Source organism: Bombus pyrosoma, linkage group LG6 (genome assembly GCF_014825855.1).
Source record: "Bombus pyrosoma isolate SC7728 linkage group LG6, ASM1482585v1, whole genome shotgun sequence".
NCBI lineage: Eukaryota > Metazoa > Arthropoda > Insecta > Hymenoptera > Apidae > Bombus > Bombus pyrosoma.
In genome coordinates this window covers 5123242-5147387 of record NC_057775.1, presented here as the reverse complement: position 1 = coordinate 5147387, position 24146 = coordinate 5123242, and the positions used below count along the sequence as shown (strand labels likewise).

Below are 24146 nucleotides of genomic sequence, written 5' to 3'. Positions count from 1 at the left end.
TTTCGCGGAAAATTTAAGGAAAGTCTTGAGCGGGAAATGTTAAATCGTTTATAACTAGCTTTCCAATCGAGCGTTCAACTTCACCAATAAATGAAGTTGAAACTCTTCGAGAGGAACAATCGAGGGACATTACTCTCAGGTACTGGCTCTGGAACAGTTCAAACCGGAAGTTGTGACGGGATAATAGAAGCTTAAGAAGAAACAAAATGAAACAGAATGGCTCATAGCGGAACATAACGGATCATTTCTCTTTCTGAGAATATTTTTATAGACATTAATTTTAATACGCAAAGATTAAATGTGAACGATTTTCTAATTAACGATTGGAATTTTCTTTCTCTATTTCTCACAACCCTACTTTATCAATGTGTTTTATGAATAGGATAAAAAAGATATCATGTGAACATAAATCGTTCGAATATTTATTAAATAGTTATAGCGATACTACAAAATACTATTCAAGTACATATTTCTTGTTACTATAGGGGAAATTATTCGAGATATTCGAGAGTCGAGAGGTGTCGCAGCAAAGATTATTTTTTATTTGCTGATAAGGATAATTTGCATGTCAAATAAAAGATATGGCGAAGATTATTTGCTACCAAATAAAGGGTTACTAGAGTAATTAATTAAATATATCAAAAAAGTAAAATGAAAAACGAACATTGTAGAGTAATAAATTTAATTCTGCATTTTGTATTTTTATTACAATTTTTTAACAAAGTCTAAAGCGATCAACGCTTATGTAAAATTTCTTCTTTAGTTTTATGTACATAATAAGACGTCAAGGTCTGTAATCCATACGTAAAGTATTAGAATACAATGATAAAAATAAAAAGTGTAATAACGTTACTAAAGATTATTGTTTCCTTCAATAACTCTACTTTAATTATTACTATATTTATCTTTGGTTTCATGATCTTTTCTACATAATATTGTTTCAATTAAAGAGAATTTATTTCGAATACTAAAAGCGACGCCTTCGATTTTTTAAAATTCCCATGTGAATCATCATCGAAGCTATGTTTCACTTAACGGAACAGTATGTGTAGATTTTTATTGCCTAATCGGAGACATTTTCGCGAAGAACAGGAACTATCTGATAATCAGATGATTGACATATTGCCAGCAATACCGATAGATCCCTTGCAACAGAAAGTTTAAAGTATTTCGTTTTCGTTCCCGATAACAGAAGACGCCTCACAGTTAAAAATAATAAATTAGGAAACAAATGAAATAAATTCAGGAACACAACAGACAGAGGTATACATATATATATATATCAACACTCTGACACTTCATACTTTGACATGCCTATGGTTTCAATGTAATTTCTCCTTGCGCTATCTCATTCACCGAGCGAAAAGCGATGTTATCATCGATTGATAATAATTTGGAATAAAATTGACGCTTCGTCAAAAAATCTCAATCAAGAGATTAACAATGTATAAACAGGATTTCAATTTTATTCGAATCCTTTTTTTATATTTGAAAGATTTTTCGTGCAGGATCGTTTGTCTCGTGACAAGGGTAACTCGCCTATTATAAAACCCGGGATGATCATTTCCTTAACGAAACTAGATAAAATTCATTCATCGAAATGAGATATTAAACACTTGCGTCACTTGGACTGAATTGTACTATAAATACTTCTCTCTAATTAATTGCGCCATAAATACTTAACTTATCTTTTGCTTTTCAGTTGATTTGATTTTCTTATGAACGTAGACAACAATCTTGGCAATTAAATGAAAGGTATTTGAAGCGATCAAGAAAATTACGATCGTTAAGAACACTACAATATCCATATCGCAACGTTGATACCAAGGCTGAAAAGCAAGACTACTGCGAAGATGAGGGGCGCCTTTCGTTCGTATCACGTACTCTGTCCACCAAGCGAGATTCTCCACCTGATCGTACGGTGTATCCTGAACCACATTACGGATGTAAAGTATCCTTTCTTTGTACCTGAAAACAAGCATAATAAGTTCAACCGAATAACAATAGCTCATTATCATCGACCAATATCATTGAAAGATTTACTAGAATAATCTAGTAGGTAAAAGGATTTAAAAATTTCATTCCACTAATTCTTTTTCAATTTTGAATACTTTTCAATATGGAAATGACTTGATTGCTTTCCTATCTTTATTCAAATGAATCTACAATCTCGACCAACTTATAGTAATAACACTTTAGAACACAGAAAACTTTATTCCAAAAATTCTGATTAGTCGGGCTCCAAACAAATTTTTCCAAAAGGATCGTGTGATTACAAAAACGAATACTCGAAAACTCGTTCGTCATTTTCACAGATTAGGTAGTTCTAGTGTTAAACTCTTAAAAATAACACAATTATAACAGGAAGTCAGTTTATACTTACTTTTTGTTAGTTATAAGCTCTGTAATAGCATTTTCAAGTTCATCTTTCTTAAGGGTTGTAATTTCCAAATATTTTCCAATGCCTAGAGCTTCCATTCTGGCTACTTGATAATCTTGATCGGCCAAAATTGCGAAACCAAGAACTGGTACTCCGTAGTGGACGGTCTCCTCGCTGCTCTGCAGGCCTCCTTGGTAAATGAACAATTTAATGTTCGGATGAGCTGTGAATTAATATGATTCGTTAGATCATTTTTCATCGGAAAATAGTATCTGCGATGTATATATATTTCGTAGAGAATAAAATCATACCGAGAATGGTTTGTTGTGGTAGCCATTTTCCGACGTAAACATTATCAGGTTTCCCGGCAAAATCCTCCTCGAATTTCCAGACAACTCTATACGGCATCGTGGCGAACACATCGCAGAACACGCGTCGGATCTCCACTGGTAAACTTGCACTTCTTGCGTTACTGCCAAGGCTAAAGTAGATGAACCCATTTGTGGCGCCATCCAGAAATGCTTGTAAGTCCTGTGACAAAATAGAACTGATGAAAGACACGTGTGTGTAAAAGAGTAGATTTTGCATTAAAAATAATAACTAAGAGGAAGCTAGTTCTGTTGTTATTCAGGAGTCTTGTAATTAGGTTTAGAAAAATCTATGAATTAATTAACAAGTAAAAAACATCAACAATAGTAAGAAAAACTAGAGCCTCCTCATGCATCTTACCCAATTCATCATATCGTTTCATACTACTGTTTTGCTGTTACCCTTCCTATACAATTTATAATTTTATTAAGCATACAAGTAATAAAATGGCATTTGTGCTGGATAAATCCTTTACTAATATACACATAAGTTTTATGTTATTGTATAAACCTTACCTTAGGCAGAGGTTTCTGGTTTTTTTCTATGTGGGAGGCCGTAAACGTGATCATGTTCGCAAGTTTCGGTCGAGCCGGTACCATAACGTCGGCTTGATTGATGAAAAGCATGCTAACGTTCTTCAATACGTCTAGCATTGGTGGCAGGGGCCCAAAATATTTCTCGGCCAATTTCTGATGGTGTGGAAAGGTCTCATGATAGATGTTGTATATGCTACGCCACATGTTGACAAAATTGCACAGTCTCTTGAAGAACGATAGATTCGTACCCGTGTTGTCTTCCATTTCCCACGTGTACTCGTGAGAAGGGAGAACCAATCCACCAAGAGCGTGTTCGTTAATGCCAACCAATCCTAATGAACTTAACCCTACGGTCATGCAAAATATAATAAGGGTTAATTTTAATCTATTAATCTGATCATTCCTTATCTAAACGTTTGTGTAATTATTAAGTTAAAGATTAATATGGCGATGTTAATTTCAAATTGGATAATTTTATTCCTTCTAATAATATGTAGAATATATGATATACTTGATTTTTAATAGAAATGGATCCACATATTAAAATATAGATCTATAAATAAAGAAATTATGCCATCCAAACTGTTACGAATCTGATTGATTTATTGCACGCTAATTTATTAGCCAGAAAAAATTAATAACTCAATAATAATATTATAGTTTCCCTATTTAGATATTTTGCATGTAGTTTCATTTTTGTTAAAATTAAATTATATCATACATTTACAAGCACTAAAACCGAACATAATTTAAATAGATTTCTTTTCACCAAATTAAATTTTGGGTTCACAATTGCAGAAATTTTTGGGTAAGGGATGAAGCGTATAAATATGAAGCGTGTACGGTGGAAGGTCGTCGCCTTCGTAACAACGCAACGTCTGAATTGCATTAAATAGCCACCGATATGTCCACCTCATTTACATGTATTCTTATCGAAATACATCCATTCAAGCACATGACAACAACAGCACATCATACATATTTCTCCTTACTACCTTGAGAATAACTAAAATGTTTTACTTACGTAGTTTAATTATTTCAATTTTTCAAACTATTGATTTAAGTAGTTTCAATTTTTATAATCAATTCAGTTGATTTAATTTTATATATTTCATTGTTTTATATATAATTATAAATATTGTATATAAAATTTTATGGTCTTGCATTTGCGTTACGCAGTCTGTCTGTTTTTCTATCAACGTCCTATCAATTTTGTATTTCGTTTCCGTATAATTCTATATCTTTTTAAATATTATCTGATATTGGAGCGTTGACATTGAACAGTATTGATGGTATTTTTATTCGTTCCTAATTAACTGTTTATACTTATGGTTTATGAAATTCATTTTGGTTGTTTCTTAACTTCAAGCTTCTATGTATCTAGTACCTTCTCTTCCTGTTTTTTTTTTCTATTATCTTCCTCCTTATCGAATATATAACAATGCTATTATAGTCATACCTTTAATAGTAAATTTCAATACTTTTGCATAATGAGTGATAGTTTCGAATATTTGGTTGCTGGTTCGGTGGAGCTTAGGCATTGCGCTGTTCGAAGGACGACGCTTTATATTGTCGCTTATTGACGCGAACATGTGTTTGAAGTTTCACGACCATTTAGAGGTATGTTTCTTCAATAGATTCTATTACAAGTTCCTGACACTCTCATAGAAGATCCGGCGTGTGTGTGTGTGCGCGCGCGTGTACGTGTGCGTGCGTGTGCCCGTCTATATGCCAAATCCAATTGAGATAGTAGATTGCATAAAGTAGCGCTCTACTATACTGTTAACGCACAATTCTTTATTAAAACTGTTATAACTAAAATATATAACTAACTAATTTAACTGTATAACTAAGCTCAGTTTAATTACAATAAAGAATGTCTGAGATAGAACTTGGATGGTTTCTGCAGCATAATCTGACAGAATTGGTTTTTTTAGGAACATGCGTAGAAGACATATAAAGGTCGTTTGGAGGTCTTTTTACACATATCGATTCTTCGGAACATTCTACGTCGAAAAGTATTAGTGCCACATGCTTCACACTATATATATATTCGTGATTTTCAAAACGAAATAAAAATAAATATTAGAGGCGTACCTATTATAGGAACATTGAATCGATGTGCGAAAGCGTAAATGGATGGCAGGAAGAGGAGCTCCGTCAGGAAGACGTCGAACGTTGCGTTGCTGTCTGGAGCATACAGCTTCCGCAGTTCTGTAGCATTGAACACAGTTTCTACAAAAACTTCGCTCATAGGCAACATTTCTTTTTCCATAAAATAGAGCCAGCGTTTCCCCTCAAACCGCATTTGAACAAAATCTAAACTCTTTATGGTTCCATAAGATTGGCTAATATCGATTTGCGTAAAATTCGGTGATTTGATATTTGGTATAGGATCCGACGTGGCTAGCACAACTTCGTGGCCTCGTTTGTGTAATTCCAGCCATAATCGTTGGTACGGTATTTGATGACTGTAGGATGGTGTCGCGACGATGGCTAGAATCTTGTAACATCCCGACTGTTTCGCGATATACAAGACGCACAGAACGAACAACAGACTAGAGAGGTGGTACTTCATCCTCCTCGTATGAAGACAAACTGAAGCTGATCCCGCTTACGGGGCTATTAAAAGGGACGTCTCCAAGCTATCGTCATATTACGCAATCTATTCAGTGATGATACGATATCGGTATGCACTGTGATTTTAAAATAGTATTCGCCATCGCTAAATTACCGTCGCATACCGCTACTACTATTAACTATTGCTATAAGTAATGATAATGTATGTGTGCGCGATGGATATACTTTAATTAATCATATCAAGCATATCATATAGACCTTAGCAGTGATTATTAAATTACAGATTTATATTAATATTTGTTTAGTGTATTATATATTATACGACATATTTATCAAAATTTCATATGTTAAACAATTTCATGCATTGTTCGCCACTTGTAAAATTCGTGTTTGTACAAATCGATAGAACACAGAAATTCAAGGATTTGTAAAAAATTGTTTACAATCCGTAATGCGGATATATACATGGCCATTTTTGACAGTAATCGTAAAAGATATAAGCCTTTTGCTGCCTATAGCGTCCACCATTACTTGTCTGCTTTTCCTATAGAAAATACAATACGAATTAGAGATACGAGAAAGTGTGATAAATATTGCGATAAAAAAACCCTTGTACGAATATAACAGCGAGATAAGAAATCAATTGCAGGCATAGAATATTTATCTCTATGTCATGTAATATAACATTGCGTAACTATGTTGCAATCATACAACTCACTATCATATTTAGTATATAATACTATCTCATCGATCAAATGGCGACAGTAGAAATTACTTATTAACATAAAAGGACCAAATCATCAAACAATAAACATCACGAAAAAGATTATTAGAAATATACAGTTGCACTTTATTACCAGTTTACGGTATTAAAATGTTAACGCAGACTACTGTTATAGTGTTGTTATAAATCCAAATGCAAAGCTTCGTATGCAACAGGCTTTAATGCACGTTCGCTTTTATCATAAACGCTGATAACCGAACATAACGGATCATTTCTCTTTCTGAGAATATTTCTATTCATATTAATTTTAATACGCAAAAATTATATATGAACAATATTTTAATTAACGATTGGAATTTTGCTTCTATATTTTTCATAACGATACTTTAGCAATGTTTTATGAATAGAATATGAAGATATGTGAATATAAATCGTTCGAAGCTTTGCTAAATACTTGTAACAATACTACAAAATTCTTTTCAGGTACATATCTTTTGTTATTACAAGAGAAATTGTTCGAAATACCAGGCTAGAGAGATATAACATCAAAGATTATTTGCCATCTGAACGACAAGCTGACAAGTAATTGCCAGTAAAATAAACTGCTTGACAAAGATAATTTGCCATCAAGTAAAGGTTCTGATAAGGATTATTTGCACGCGATATAAAAGGAATGACAAAGATTATTTGTTTTCAAATAAAGGGATACTACAATAATTAGTCATTATTGTAAATGATGGCAAGGATGAGTTGCGGGTATAAGAATTGTGGTATTTATTAGAAATATGTAACATTTATTAAAATTTCGTATATAATAAAACGTGCTGGATATCTGCTCGTAACAGAAATGTTTACTATAATATATGCTTACTATAAAAATGTATTATAATATAAAGAACTTATTTCGAATAATTACATAACGATTTTGTCTTTTAAAAGTTCTGATATCAATTATCACTGATGTTTTGGACGCTTAACGGAACACTCTGCGGACACTTTTATTGGATAACCTGAGATACCCTTGCGAAGAACAGGGACTATCTGATAATCAGATGATTAAACATATTGCCAGCAATACCGATCGATCCCTTGTAATAGAAAATTTGAAGTACTTCGTTTTCGTTCCCGATAACAGAAGACGCCTTACACTTAAAAATAATAAATTAAAAAACAAATGAAACAAATTTAGGGACGCAACAGACAGATGTATACATATATCTATATATATATATATATATATATATATACATCAACACTCTGACACTTCATACTTTGATATGCCTATGGTTTCAATGTAATTTCTGCTTGCGCTATCTCATTCACCGAGCGAAAAGCAATGTTATCATCGATTGATATTAATTTGGAGTAAAATTGGCTTCGTCAAAAAATTTCAATCAAGAGATTAACGATATATAAGTGGAATCTCAATTTCATTCCAACCTTTTTTTGTATTTGACAGATTATTCGTGCTAGAATCGTTAGTCTTGTGACGAGGTTAACTCGCCAATTATAAAACATGGAATGATCATTTCCTTAACGAAACTAGACAAGATTCATTCGTTGAAATGAGATGCTAAACACTTTCGTCACTTGAACTGTATTGTGATATAAGTACTTGCGTCATAAATACTTAGCTTATCTTTTGCTTTTCAGTTGATTTGATTTTTTTATGAATGTAGACGACAATCTTGACAATTAAATGAAAAGTAGTAGAAGCGATCAAGAAAATTACGATCGTTAAGAATACTACAATGTCCATATCGCAACGTTGATACCAAGGCTGAAAAGCTAGACTACTGCGAAGATGAGGGGCGCCTTTCGTTCGTATCACGTACTCTGTCCACCAAGCGAGATTCTCCACCTGATCGTACGGTGTATCCTGAATCACATTACGGATGTAAAGTATCCTTTCTTTGTACCTGAAAGCAAGCATGATAAGTTAAACCGAATCACAATAGCTCGTTATCATCGACCAATATCACTGAAAGATTTACTAGAATAATCTAGTAGGTAAAAGGATTTAAAAATTTCATTCCACCAATTCTTTTTCAATTTTGAATACTTTTCAATATGGAAATGACTTGATTGCTTTCCTATCTTTATTCAGATGAATCTACAATCTCGACCAACTTATAGTAATAACACTTTAGAACACAGAAAACTTTATTCCAAAAATTCTGATCAGTCGGGGTCCAAATAAATTTTTCCAAAAGGATCGTGTGAGTGCAAAAACGAATACTCGAAAACTCGTCCGTCATTTTCATAGATTAGGTAGTTCTAGTGTTAAATTCTTAAGAATAGCATAATTATCACAGGAAGTCAGTTTATACTTACTTTTTGTTAGTTATAAGCTCTGTAATAGCATTTTCAAGTTCATCTTTCTTAAGGGTTGTAATTTCCAAATATTTTCCTATGCCCAGAGCTTCCATTCTGGTTACTTGATAATCTTGATCGCCAAAAATCGCGAAACCAAGAACTGGTACGCCATAGTGGACGGTCTCCTCGCTACTCTGCAGGCCTCCTTGATAAATGAACAATTTAATGTTCGGATGAGCTACGGATTGGTATGATTCGTTAGACCTTTTTTCATCGTGGAATTGTATCTGCGATGTATATATATTTCGTAGAGAATAAAATCATACCGAGAATGGTTTGTTGTGGTAGCCATTTTCCGACGTAAACATTATCAGGTTTCCCGGCAAAATCCTCCTCGAATTTCCAGACAACTCTATACGGCATCGTGGCGAACACATCGCAGAACACGCGTCGGATCTCCGGTGGTAAACTTGCACTTCTTGCGTTACTACCAAGACTAAAGTAGATGAACCCATTTGTTGCGCCATCCAGAAATGCTTGTAAGTCCTATGACCAAAAAAAAACATCCTCATCGAAAGACACGTGTGTGTAAAAGTTGTGTGAAAATAGTGTTACATTAAAAATAATAACTAAAAAGAGATTAGTAATATTATTATTCAGGAGCTTTGTAATGCTTGTTTAGAAGAATTTATAATTTAATTAACAGCTAAAAATCATCGATAATTCTAGAAGAAATGGAACCCTATATGCATTTTATCAAAGTTATCATTCAATGTCGAACTACAATTTTGCCATCACCCTTCCTATACTTTATGATTCTACTAAACGTACAAGTAATAAAATTGTATTTGTGCCTTATTACATACATAAGCAAATTATTTAAAGTTATTGTATAAACCTTGCCTTAGGCAGAGCTGTCAGCTTCTTTTCTATGTGGGTGGTTGTAAACGTGATTATGTTCGCAAGTTTCGGTCGAGCCGCTATCATAACATCAGCCTGATTGATAAAAACCAAGCTAACGTTCTTCAGTAAGTCTAGCAATGGTGGCACAGGCCCAAAATATTTCTCGGCCAATTTCTGTTGCTGAGGAATGAGCTCGTGATAGATGTCGTATACGGTATGCCACATGTTAATGAAATTGCACAATCTCTTCAAGAACGGCAGATTCGTACCCGTGTTGTCTTCCATTTCCCACGTGTACTCGTGAGAAGGGAGAACCAATCCACCAAGAGCGTGTTCGTTAATGGCGATTAACCCAAATGAACTTAACCCTACGGTCATGCAAAATATAATGACGTTTGATCTTGATCTACTGATATAATTACGTCTTATCTAAACATTTCTATAACGATTAAATTAAAAATTAATAAAAAGATGTTAATTTTAAGTAGGATAATTTTAATTCTTCTAACTATGTGTGGAATATATGATATACTTAATTTTTAATTGAGACAGAATCACGTGTTAAAATATAGGAGATCTATTAATAAAGAAATTATACTATCCAAATTGTTACAAATCTGATTGATTTATTGCACGCGAATTTATTAGCCGGAAAAAATAAATAATTCACTGATATTATTATAGTTTCCCTATTTAGATATCCTTTATTTTTTGCATGTATTTTCATTTTTGTTGAAATTAAATTGTATCATATACTTACAAGCATTAAAACTGTGACGTAATTGAAATAGATTTTTTTTCACCATTAAATTTTATGTTCACAACTACAGAAATTTTTGTGTAAGGGATGACACGGTTAACTAATTAGAATGAGATTTTCTATAAACATGAGGCTTGTACGGTGGAAGGCCGTATATGTCCACCTCATTTACATGTATTCTTATCGAAATACATCCATTCCAGCATATGACAACAACAGCACAACATACATATTCTTCCCTACCACCTTGAGAATAACTAAAATGTTTTACGTACGTAGTATAATTATTTCAATTTTCCAAATTATTAATTCAAGTGGTTTCAATTGTTCCAGTTAGTTCAGTTGTTTTAATGTTACACATTTAATTGTTTTATATATAATTATAAATATTGCATATAAAATTGTATGGTCCTGCATTTACGTTAAGCAGTCTGTCTGTTTTTCTATGAGCGTCCTATAATATTTGTATTTCGTTTCCGTATAAAATCTTTTATTTTTCTTAATAGTTTTTGACATTGGATCGTTCACATTGGAATGTATTGATGGTATCTTATTCGTTCTTAACTAGTTGTTTATATCTGTAGTTTATGAAATACACTGTCTTTCTTTCTTGTTTTCAAGGTTCTATGTACCCAGCACTTTCTCTTCTTTAATAGAAACTTTCGATACTTTTGTAAAATGAGCGATAGTTTCGAATATTTGGATGCTGGTTCGGTGCCACTTGGGCATTGTGCTGTTAGATGGACAACGCTTAATATTGCGAACGTGTGCTCAAAGTTTAAAGACCGTTTAGAAGTATGTTTTTTTAACGTGTTCTATTACAAGCTGTTCATTCTCTTATGCAAAATGTATGCGTGTGTTTGCCAAGTCCAGTTGAAATGGCAGGTTGTATACAGTAGCGTCCGTGATCATTCGAATGGTACACATTTTGTACTATACTTTATTTCTATCATACTCTTAATGCATGATTTTTCATTAAAACTATTACCATGTAATCAAAACCAGTTCAATTTCAATTAAGAATGATCATGCGTAGAAGACGTATGAAGGTTGTTTGGAGCTATATTTGTCAATTCTTCGGAACATCCTACGTCGAAAAGTATTTGAGTGCAAAAATATGGAGTGCTACATGCTCCACCCTATATATTCCTGATTTTCAGAACGAAATAAAGGTAACAAAGCTAATAAATATAAATATAATTGTTAAAGTCATACCTATCATAGGAACATTGAATCGATGTGCGAAAGCGTAAGTGGAGGGCGTGCAGAGGAATTCCGTCAGGAAGACATCGAACGTTGCGTTGCTCTCTGGAGCATATAGCTTCCGCAGTTCTGTAGCATTGAGCATCGTTTCCGCAAAAACTTCGACTATAGGCAACATTTCTTCTTCCACAATATGCAACCAGCGTTTCCCCTCAAACCGCATTTGAACAAAATCTAAACTCTTTATGGTTCCGTAAGATTGGCTAATATCGATTTGCGTAAAATTCGGTGATTTGATATTTGGTATAGGATCTGCCGTGACTAGCACAACTTCATGACCTCGTTTGTGTAGTTCCAGCCATAATCGTCGGTACGGTATTTGATGACTGTAAGATGGTGTCGGAACGATGGCTAGAATCTTGTAACATCCCGCCTGTTTCGCGATGTACAAGACGCACAGAACGAGCAACAGACTAGAGAGGTGATGCTTCATCCTCCTCGTGTCGAGACGAATTGATGCAGGTCGCGGTTACGGGTCTATTAAAAGGGACGTCTCCAAGTTATCGTCATTTTACGTAATTTATACACTGATGGTGCGATATCGGTATACATTATAATTTTAAAATAGTACCCATTATCACTGAATTACCGTCTCATATCGCTAGTATTTTTAACTATTGCTATGTGTAATGACAATATATGTTTGGAGGATAAATATATTGTTCTGGCGTCTATATCTTAATATATCATATCAAGGATACCATATAAATCTTAACAGAGATTGTCGGTTTACAGATTTGTATATTATATTTGTTTAGTATATTATATATTGTACGAAATATTTATCAATATTTATTTATACTGTTTATAACTATACTTTATCAATACTCGAAGATGGAAATCTCGCGGGGGGTAGCCATCCATATATTATTTAGCAACTAAGTTAGAAAAATTTACCAAATGTCCAGCTGGACAAATTGTAAAGTACAAATTATATAATAATAAAAAAAATTTATCAATGTGTTTTATGAATAGGGTACAAAGATATGTGAATACAAATCGCTCGAAGCTTTGCTAAGTACTTGTAACAATACTACAAAATTCTTTTCAGGTACATATCCTTTGTTATTATAAGAGTAACCGTTCCAAATACCAGGCTAGAGAGATATAACGATTATTTGCCATCTGAACGACAAGCTGACAAGTATTTGCCAGTAAAATAAAGTGCTTGTCAAAGATCATTTGCCACTAAATGAAACATCTGATAAGAATAATCGTAAGGTTAAATAGACCAATTATTTGGTAGGAACTAAAAGGCTACTATAATAATTTGCTCGTAAGGTAAATTATGGCCAGAATCATTTGCTGGTATAAAAATTATGATATTTATTAGAAATACATAATAATCGTTAAAATTTCATATATAATAAAACGTGCAGTATATTTGTGCGTAACAGAAATGTTTGCTATAAAATGTGCTCAATATAAAGATATACTATAATATAAAGAATTTATTTCGAATAACTACATGACGCATTCGATTTTTATGTATATCGATACTTTGACATACCTATGGTTTCAATGTAACTTCTCTTTGCGCTGTCTCATTCACTAAGCGAAAAGCAATGTTATCATCGATTGATAATAATTTGGAATAAACTTGACACTCCCCTATAAAATCTCAATCAAGGGATTAACAATGCAGAAATAGGATTTCAATTTTATTCGAACCTTTTTTCATATTTGAAAGATTTTTCGTGCCAGAATCGTCAATCTTGTGACCAGAGTAACTCGTCAATAATAAAACCCGGGATGATTATTTCCTTAACGAAACTAGGTAAAATTCATTCGTCGAAATGAGATACTAAACACTTGCGTCACTTGGACTGAATTGCGTTATAGGTACTTCTCATTGATTAATTGTACCATAAATACTTAGCTTATTTTTTGCTTTTCAGTTGATTTGATTTTCTTATGAACGTAGATGACAATCTTGACAATTAAATGAAAGATAGTAGAAGCGATCAAGAAAATTACGATCGTTAAGAATACTACAATGTCCATATCGCAACGTTGATACCAAGGCTGAAAAGCAAGACTACTGCGAAGATGAGGGGCGCCTTTCGTTCGTATCACGTACTCTGTCCACCAAGCGAGATTCTCTACCGCATCGTACGGTGTATCCTGAACCACATTTCGGATGTAATGTAACCTTTCTTTGTACCTGAAAACAAGCATACTAGGTTTAAACGAAAATCACATCACCTAGTACATTATCATCGACCAATATCATTGAAAGATTTACTAGAATAATCTAGTAGGTAAAAGGATTTAAAAATTTCATTCCACTAATTCTTTTTCAATTTTGAATACTTTTCAATATGGAAATGACTTGATTGCTTTCCTTTCTTTATTCAGACGAATCTACAATCTCGTCCAACTTATAGTAATAATACTTTAGAACACAGACAACTTTATTCCAAAAATTCTGATCAGTCGGAAAAGCAACTGAGTAACGCATAAATACCACGCAGAAATAATTATCATAAAAGTGGTTACGAAAATCGGTGTAATAAAATAGGCATGCAGTATTTCTGTGTATCTTTCCATTTCAATAGAAGACAAATAAATTTTTTCCCGAAGGACCCGCATGCCTCGTGTAATTAAAAAAACCAATACTTTGAAAGCCGTTAGTCATATTTGCAGACTTGGTAGTGCTAGTGCTAAACCCTCAAAAATAGCACAATTACAGGAAGTCAGATTATGCTTACTTTTTGTTAGTTATAAGCTCTGTAATAGCATTTTCAAGTTCATCTTTCTTAAGCGTTGTTATTTCCAAACGCTTTCCAATGCCCAGAGCTTCCATTCTGGCTACTTGATAATCTTGATCGGCGAAGATCGCGAAACCAAGAACTGGTACCCCGTAGTGTACGGACTCCTCGCTGCTCTGCAGGCCTCCTTGATAAATGAACAATTTAATGTTCGGATGAGCTGCGGATTGGTATGATTCGTTAGACCTTTTTTCGTCGTGGAATTGTATCTGCGATGTATATATATTTGGTAGAGAATAAAATCATACCGAGGATGGTTTGTTGTGGTAGCCATTTTCCGACGTAAACATTATCAGGTTTCCCGGGAAAATCCTCCTCGAATTTCCAGACAACTCTATATGGTAACTTGGCGAACACATCGCAGAACACGCGTCGGATCTCCAGTGGTAAACTTGCACTTCTTGCGTTACTACCAAGACTAAAGTAGATGAACCCATTTGTTGCGCCATCCAGAAATGCTTGTAAGTCCTGTGACAAAATAGAACATCCTGATGAAAGACACGTGTGTGTAAAAATCGTGTTACGCTAAAAATAATAGCTGTAAAGAAATTAGTAATATTATTATTCAGGAGCTTTGTAATGCTTGTTTAGAAGAGTTTATAATTTAATTAACAGCTAAAAATCATCGATAATTCTAGAAGAAATGGAACCCTATATGCAGTTTACCAAAGTTATCATTCAGTGCCAAACTACAATTTTGCCATCACCCTTCCTATACTTTATGATTCTACTGAACGTACAAGTAATAAAATTGTATTTGTGCCAGATAAATCCTTATTATATACATAAGCAAATTATTTAAAGTTATTGTATAAACCTTGCCTTAGGCAGAGCTGTCAGCTTCTTTTCTATGTGGGTGGTTGTAAACGTGATTATGTTCGCAAGTTTCGGTCGAGCCGCTATCATAACATCAGCCTGATTGATGAAAACCAAGCTAACGTTCTTCAGTAAGTCTAGCAATGGTGGCACAGGCCCAAAATATTTCTCGGCCAATTTCTGTTGCTGAGGGATGAGCTCGTGATAGATGTAGTATACGGTATGCCACATGTTAATGAAATTGCACAATCTCTTCATGAACGGCAGATTCGTACCCGTGTTGTCTTCCATTTCCCACGTGTACTCGTGAGAAGGGAGAACCAATCCACCAAGAGCGTGTTCGTTAAAGGCAATTAACCCAAATGAACTTAACCCTACGGTCATGCAAAATGTAATGAGGTTTGATCTTGATCTACTAATCTAATTACGTCTTATCTAAACATGTCTACAACGATTAAATTAAAAATTAATAAAAAGATGTTAATTTTAAGTAGGATAATTTTAATTCTTCTAACTATGTGTGGTATATAATGATATACTTAATTTTTAATTGAAGCAGAATCACGTGTTAAAATATAGGAGATCTATTAATAAAGAAATTATACTATCCAAATTGTTACAAATCTGATTGATTTATTGCACGCGGATTTATTAGCCGGAAAAAATAAATAATTCACTGATAATATTATAGTTTCCCTATTTAGATATCCTTTATTTTTTGCATGTATTTTCATTTTTGTTGAAATTAAATTGTATCATATACTTACAAGCACTAAAACTGTGACGTAATTGAAATAGATTTTTTTTCACCATTAAATTTTATGTTCACAACTACAGAAATTTTTGGGTAAGGGATGACACGGTTAACTAATTAGAATGAGATTTTCTATAAACATGAGGCTTGTACGGTGGAAGGCCGTATATGTCCACCTCATTTACATGTATTCTTATCGAAATACATCCATTCCAGCATATGACAACAACAACACAACATACATATTCTTCCTTACCACCTTGAGAGTAACTAAAATGTCTTACGTACGTAGTATAATTATTTCAATTTTCCAAATTATTAATTCAAGTGGTTTCAATTGTTCCAGTTAGTTCAGTTGTTTTAATGTTACACATTTAATTGTTTTATATATAATTATAAATATTGTATATAAAATTTTATGGTCCTGCATTTACGTTAAGCAGTCTGTCTGTTTTTCTATGAGCGTCCTATAATATTTGTATTTCGTTTCTGTATAAAATTTTTTATTTTTCTTAATAGTTTTTGACATTGGATCGTTGACATTGGAATGTATTGATGGTATCTTTATTCGTTCTTAACTAGTTGTTTATATCTGTAGTTTATGAAATACACTGTCTTTCTTTTTTGTTTTCAAGTTTCTATGTACTCAGTACTTTCTCTTCTTTAATAGAAACTTTCGATACTTTTGTAAAATGAGCGATAGTTTCGAATATTTGGATGCTGGTTCGGTGCCGCTTGGGCATTGTGCTGTTAGATGGACAACGCTTAATATTGCGAACGTGTGCCCGAAGTTTAAAGATCGTTTAGAAGTATGTTTTTTAACGTGTTCTATTACAAGCTGTTCATTCTCTTATGCAAAATGTATGCGTGTGTTTGCCAAATCCAGTTGAAATGGCAGGTTGTATACAGTAGCACCCGTGATCATTCGAATAATAGACATTTTGTACTATACTTTATTTCTATCATACTCTTAATGCATGATCTTTCATTAAAACTATTACCATGTAATCAAAAACAGTTCAATTTCAATTAAGAATGATCATGCGTAGAAGACGTATGAAGGTCGTCTGGAGCTATATTTGTCAATTCTTCGGAACATCCTACGTCGAAAAGTATTTGAGTGCAAAAATATCGAGTGCTACATGCTCCACCCTATATATTCCTGATTTTCAGAACGAAATAAAGGTAACGAAGCTAATAAATATAAATATAATTGTTAAAGTCATACCTATCATAGGAACATTGAATCGATGTGCGAAAGCGTAGGTGGAGGGCGTGCAGAGGAATTCCGTCAGGAAGACATCGAACGTTGCGTTGCTCTCTGGAGCATACAGCTTCCGTAGTTCTGTAGAATTGAGCAACTTTTCCGCAAAAACTTCGGTTACAGGCAACATTTCTTCTCCCACAATATCCAGCCAGCGTTTTCCCTCAAATCGCATTTGAACAAAATCTAACCTCTTTATGTTTCCGTAATATTGGCTAATATCGATTTGCGTAAAATTCGGTGATTTAATATTTGGTATAGGATGCCATGTGGCTAGCACAACTTCGTGGCCTCGTTTGTGTAGTTCCAGCCATAATCGTCGGTACGGTATTTGATGACTGTAGGATGATGACAAAACGATGGCTAGAATCTTGTAACATGCCGACTGTTTCGCGATGTACAAGACGCACAGAACGAGCAACAGACTAGAGAGGTGATGCTTCATCCTCCTCGTGTCGAGACGAACTGAAGCAGGTCCTGCTTATAGGTCTACTAAAAGGGACGTCTCCAAGTTAGCGTCATTTTACACTGACACAATTTATACACTGATGGTGCGATATCGGTATACATTATAATTTTAAAATAGCACCCATTATCACTGAATTACCGTCTCATATCGCTAGTACTTTTAACTATTGCTATGTGTAATGACAATATATGTTGGGGAATAAATATATTGTTTTGGCGTCTATATCTTAATATATCATATCAAGGATACCATATAAATCTTAAGAAAAATTGTCGGTTTACAGATTTGTATATTATATTTGTTTAGTATATTATATATTGTACGAAATATTTATCAATATTTATTTATATTGTTTATAACTATACTTTATCAGTACTCGAAGATGGAAAACTCGCGGGGGGTAGCCATCCACATATTATTTAGCAACTAAGTTAGAAAAATTTACCAAATGTCCAGCTGGACAAATTGTAAAGTACAAATTATATAATAATAAAAAAAATTTATCAATGTGTTTTATGAATAGGGTACAAAGATATGTGAATACAAATCTTTCGAAGCTTTGCTGAGTACTTGTAACAATACTACAAAATTCTTTTCAGGTATATATCTTTTGTTATTATAAGAGTAACTGTTCCAAATACCAGGCTAGAGAGATATAACGATTATTTGCCATCTGAACGACAAGCTGACAAGTATTTGCCAGTAAAATAAAGTGCTTGGCAAAGATCATTTGCCACTAAATGAAATATCTGATAAGAATAATCGTAAGGTTAAGTAGTCCAATTATTTGGTAGGAAATAAAAGGCTACTATAATAATTGGCTCGTAAGGTAAATTATGGCAAGAATCACTTGCTGGTATAAAAATTATGATATTTATTAGAAATACATAATAATCGTTAAAATTTCATATATAATGAAACGTGCAGTATATTTGTGCGTAACAGAAATGTTTGCTATAAAATGTGCTCAATATAAAGATATACTATAATATAAAGAATTTATTTCGAATAACTACATGACGCATTCGATTTTTATATATATCGATACTTTGACACCCCATACTTTGACATACCTATGGTTTCAATGTAATTTCTGCTTGCGCTGTCTCATTCACTAAGCGAAAAGCAATGTTATCATCGATTGATAATAATTTGGAATAAACTTGACACTCCCCTAAAAAATCTCAATCAAGGGATTAACAATGCAGAAATAGGATTTCAATTTTATTCGAACCTTTTTTCATATTTGAAAGATTTTTCGTGCCAGAATCGTCAGTCTTGTGATCAGAGTAACTCGTCAATAATAAAACCCGGGATGATTATTTCCTTAACGAAACTAGGTAAAATTCATTCGTCGAAATGAGATGCTAAACACTTGCGTCACTTGGACTGAATTGCGTTATAGGTACTTCTCATTGATTAATTGTACCATAAATACTTAGCTTATTTTTTGCTTTTCAGTTGATTTGATTTTCTTATGAACGTAGACGACAATCTTGACAATTAAATGAAAGATAGTAGAAGCGATCAAGAAAATTACGATCGTTAAGAACACTACAATGTCCATATCGCAACGTTGATACCAAGGCTGAAAAGCAAGACTACTGCGAAGATGAGGGGCGCCTTTCGTTCGTATCACGTACTCTGTCCACCAAGCGAGATTCTCTACCGCATCGTACGGTGTATCCTGAACGACATTTCGGATGTAATGTAACCTTTCTTTGTACCTGAAAACAAGCATACTAGGTTTAATCGAAAATTACATCACCTGGTACATTATCATCGACCAATATCATTGAAAGATTTACTAGAATAATCTAGTAGGCAAAAGGATTTAAAAATTTCATTCTACTAGTTCTTTTTCAATTTTGAATACTTTTCAATATGGAAATGACTTGATTGCTTTCCTTTCATTATTCAGACGAATCTACAATCTCGACCAACTTATAGTAATAATACTTTAGAACACAGACAACTTTATTCCAAAAATTCTGATCAGTCGGAAAGGCAACTGAGTAACGCATAAATAATTATCATTAAAGTGGTTACGAAAATCGGTGTAATAAAATAGGCATACAGTATTTCTGAGTATATTTCCATTTCAATAGAAGACAAATAAATTTTTCCCGAAGGACCCGCATGCCTCGTGTAATTAGAGAAACCAATACTTTGAAAGCCGTTAGTCATATTTGCAGACTTGGTAGTTCTAGTGCTAAACTCTCAAAAATAGCACAATTACAGGAAGTCAGATTATGCTTACTTTTTGTTAGTTATAAGCTCTGTAATAGCATTTTCAAGTTCATCTTTCTTAAGCGTTGTTATTTCCAAACGCTTTCCAATGCCCAGAGCTTCCATTCTGGCTACTTGATAATCTTGATCGGCGAAGATCGCGAAACCAAGAACTGGTACCCCGTAGTGTACGGACTCCTCGCTGCTCTGCAGGCCTCCTTGATAAATGAACAATTTAATGTTCGGATGAGCTGCGGATTGGTATGATTCGTTAGACCTTTTTTCGTCGTGGAATTGTATCTGCGATGTATAAATATTTTATTGAGAATAAGATCATACCGAGAATGGTTTGTTGTGGGAGCCATTTTCCGACGTAAACATTATCAGGTTTCCCGGGAAAATCCTCCTCGAATTTCCAGACAACTCTATAAGGTAACTTGGCGAACACATCGCAGAACACGCGTCGGATCTCCAGTGGTAAACTTGCACTTCTTGCGTTACTACCAAGACTAAAGTAGATGAACCCATTTGTTGCGCCATCCAGAAATGCTTGTAAGTCCTGTGACAAAATAGAACATCCTGATGAAAGACACGTGTGTGTAAAAATCGTGTTACGCTAAAAATAATAGCTGTAAAGAAATTAGTAATATTATTATTCAGGAGCTTTGTAATGCTTGTTTAGAAGAATTTATAATTTAATTAACAGTTAAAAATCATCGATAATTCTAGAGGTAGTAGAACCCCCCCATGCAATTCATCCAAGTTATCGTTCAGTATCAAATTACAATTTTGCCATCACCCTTCCTATGCAATTTATAATTTTACTAAACATACAAGTAATAAAATTGTATTTGTGCCAGATAAATCCGTATTTAAGAAATAAATAAATCACTTTATGCCATTGTATAAACCTTACCTTAGGCAGGGGAGTCAGCTTCTTTTCTATGTGGGAGGATGTATACGTGATTATGTTCGCAAGTTTCGGTCGAGCTGCTATCATAACGTCGGCCTGATTGATGAAAAGCAAGCTGACGTTCTTCAATATGTCTAGCATTGGTGGTAAAGGCCCAAAATATTTCTCGGCCAATTTCTGTTGCTGAGGAATGAGCTTGTAGTAGTAGTAGTGTATGTTATACCACATGTTGACGAAATTGCACACTCTCTTGAAGAACGACAGATTCGTACCCGTGTTGTCTTCCATTTCCCACGTGTACTCGTGAGAAGGGAGAATCAATCCACCAAGAGCGTGTTCGTTAATGGAAAGCATCCCTACTGAACTTAACCCTACGGTCAGCATGCAAAATGTAATGATGATTGATCTTAATCTATGAATCTAATCAATGCTTATCTAAACATTTCTATAATGATTAAATTAAAAATCAATAGAGAGATGTTAATTTTATGTAGGATAATTTTAATTCTTTTAACTATGTGTGGAATATATGATATGCTTGGTTTTTAATTGAAACAGAATCACGTGTTAAAATATAGGAGATCTATAAAGAAATTGTGCTATCCAAATTGTTACGAATCTGATTGATTTATTGCACGCTAATTTAATAGCCGGAAAAAATTAATAATTCGCTAATAATATTATAGTTTCACTATTTAGATATTCTTCATTTTTTTACACATAATTTCATTTTTTTTTAAACTAACTTGTATCATACATTTACTAAAACTGGCGTAATTGAAATAGATTTCTTTTCACCATTAAATTGTAAGTTCACAACTACAGAAATTTTTGGGTAAGGGATGACACGGTTAACTAATTAGAATGGGATTTTCTATAAACATGAGGCTCGTACGGTGGAAGGCCGTCGCCTTCGTAACAATGCAACGTCTGAATTGCATTAAATAGCCACCGATATATCCACCTCATTTACATGTATTCTTATCGAAATATATCCATTGAAGCACTTAACGACAAGAGCACAACATCGATATTCCTCCCGATCACCTTGAGAATAACTAAAATGTTTTACGTACGTAGTCTAATTATTTCAATTTTCCAAATTATTAATTCAAGTGGTTTCAGTTGTTACAGTTAGTTCAGTTGATTTAATTCTATACATTTAATTGTTTTATACATAATTATAAACATTGTATATGAAATTTTACGGTCCTGCGTTTACATTAAACATTCTGTCAGTTTTTCTGTGGGTGTTATTGCTTCTATATATTTTGTATTTCGTTTCCGTATAACATTTTCTATTTTTTCCAAATAGTATCTAACATTGGGTCGTTGACATTGGAATGTATTGATGGTATTTTTATTCGTTCCTAACTAGCTGTTTTTGAAATTTGTTGTTTGAAAATTGTTTATGTAATTCACTTTCGTTCTTTCTTGATTTCAAGCTTCGACGTACCCAATACCTTCTCTTCCTTTTTTCTATCATCTTCCTGCTCATCGAGTAGGTGACGATACTATTGTAGTCGTTTCTTTTCTAGTAAATTTCGGTTCTTTTGTAAAATGAGTCATAGTTGCGAATAGATCGATGCTGTCTCGGTGTCGCTCTAGTGTTCTGCTCTTAGATGGACAACGCTTAATATCACGAATGTGTGTTTGGGATTTCAACCATTTAGAGATGGTTTTTCATAGAAAATCTATGTGTGTATATGCCAAGTTCAATTGAAATAGTAGGTTGCATACAATAACGTTCGTAATCATTCGAATGATACTCATTTTGTACTGTACTTTAGTTTTATTATACTCTTAATGCATGATTTTTTATTAAAATTATTACCATGTAACCAAAACCAGTTCATTCTCAATAAAGAATATTCTAGGTAGAACTTGCATGGTTTCGGAAACATGATTCGACATGATTAGTTCTTTTGTACGAGCAAGAAGACATACGAAGGCCGTTTGGAGCTAGTTTTACATATGTCGATTCATCCGAATATTCTACGTCGAAAGATATTAGACTGTACGTGTTACGTGCTTCACCCTATATATTCCTGATTTTCAGAACGAAATAAAAGTAACAAAGCTAATAAATATAAATACAATTGTTAAAGTCATACCTATTATAGGAACATTGAATCGATGTGCGAAAGCGTAAGTGGCGGGCGCGAAGAGGAATTCCGCCAAATAGATATCGAACGTTGCGTTGCTCTCTGGAGCATACAGCTTCCGTATTTCTGTAGAATTGAGCACCATTTCCGCGAAAACTTCGACTATAGGCAACATTTTTTCTTTCACAATATCCAACCAACGTTTTCCCTCAAATCGCATTTGAACAAAATCTAAACTCTTTATGATTCTGTAAGATTGGCTAATATCGATTTGCGTGAAATTCGGTGAATTGATATTTGGTATAGGATTTGCCGTGGCTAGCACAACTTCGTGACCCCGTTTGTGTAGTTCCAGCCATAATCGTCGGTACGGTATTTGATGACTGTAGGATGGCGAGGGAACGATGGCTAGAATCTTGTAACATTCCGACTGCTTCGCGGTGTACAAGACGCACAGAACGAACAACAGACTAGACAGGTGGTGCTTCATATTCCTCGTGTCGAGACGAACTGAAGCAGGTCCTGGTTGTAGGTCTACTAAAAAGGATGTCTCCAAGTTATCGTTAATTTGCATAATCTATGTAATGATGATACGATATCGGTATATGTTGTGATTTTAAAATAGTATCCGTTATCGCTAAATTACCATCCATACCACCATTACTGTTAAGTATTATGTGTAGTGACAATGTATGTGTGCGCGATGGATATGTCGTTTTGGCGTATATCTTACTGTTTCATATGAATTTTATCATATAGATATCGACAGTGATTATTAAATTGCGAGCATTTATAGAATATTTATTTAGTATATTATATATTATACGATATATTTATCGATATTTCATGTCTGAAACGATTTAAGGCATGATTCACCATTTGTAAAATTTGTGTTTATATATGTTAAGGTTATTAGATGTATAAAGAGAGAGACGCGTGGATAAATTATAAGGTAGAAAAATATATTTTAAATACAGAAGTGAAAAGTACAAGA

At 33.7% G+C, this 24146-nt stretch overlaps 3 protein-coding genes across 5 annotated transcripts; all 3 read right to left on the bottom strand.

Annotated features, from left to right (window-relative positions):
• Window positions 1-400: 400 nt before the first annotated feature.
• Window positions 401-23687, bottom strand: LOC122568316 (UDP-glucosyltransferase 2-like). Of its 3 annotated transcripts, none has more exons than XM_043727937.1 (5): window positions 5383-6934; window positions 3265-3632; window positions 2692-2911; window positions 2384-2603; window positions 401-1968 (listed from the first exon to the last, which is right to left on the bottom strand). In XM_043727937.1, exons 1-5 carry the CDS (start codon window positions 5861-5863, stop codon window positions 1680-1682), a joined length of 1578 nt encoding a protein of 525 aa, XP_043583872.1. In that variant the 5' UTR covers window positions 5864-6934; the 3' UTR covers window positions 401-1679. The 3 variants fall into 3 exon arrangements, with proteins under 3 accessions (XP_043583872.1, XP_043583873.1, XP_043583871.1); XM_043727936.1 differs by lacking the exons at window positions 401-1968; window positions 2384-2603; window positions 2692-2911; window positions 3265-3632; window positions 5383-6934 and adding exons at window positions 18756-19632; window positions 20166-20385; window positions 20474-20693; window positions 21051-21418; window positions 23162-23687; XM_043727938.1 differs by lacking the exons at window positions 401-1968; window positions 2692-2911; window positions 3265-3632; window positions 5383-6934 and adding exons at window positions 20474-20693; window positions 21051-21418; window positions 23162-23686 and having other exon boundaries at window positions 2380-2603.
• Window positions 7653-13319, bottom strand: LOC122568320 (UDP-glycosyltransferase UGT5-like). The gene is made up of 5 exons (XM_043727941.1): window positions 11784-13319; window positions 9809-10176; window positions 9232-9451; window positions 8924-9143; window positions 7653-8508 (listed from the first exon to the last, which is right to left on the bottom strand). Exons 1-5 carry the CDS (start codon window positions 12262-12264, stop codon window positions 8220-8222), a joined length of 1578 nt encoding a protein of 525 aa, XP_043583876.1. The 5' UTR covers window positions 12265-13319; the 3' UTR covers window positions 7653-8219.
• Window positions 13326-18016, bottom strand: LOC122568319 (UDP-glycosyltransferase UGT5-like). Its single transcript, XM_043727940.1, has 5 exons — window positions 17401-18016; window positions 15425-15792; window positions 14851-15070; window positions 14543-14762; window positions 13326-13995 (listed from the first exon to the last, which is right to left on the bottom strand). The coding sequence occupies exons 1-5, from the start codon at window positions 17879-17881 to the stop codon at window positions 13707-13709; spliced, it is 1578 nt and encodes a 525-aa protein (XP_043583875.1). The 5' UTR covers window positions 17882-18016; the 3' UTR covers window positions 13326-13706.
• Window positions 23688-24146: the final 459 nt, after the last annotated feature.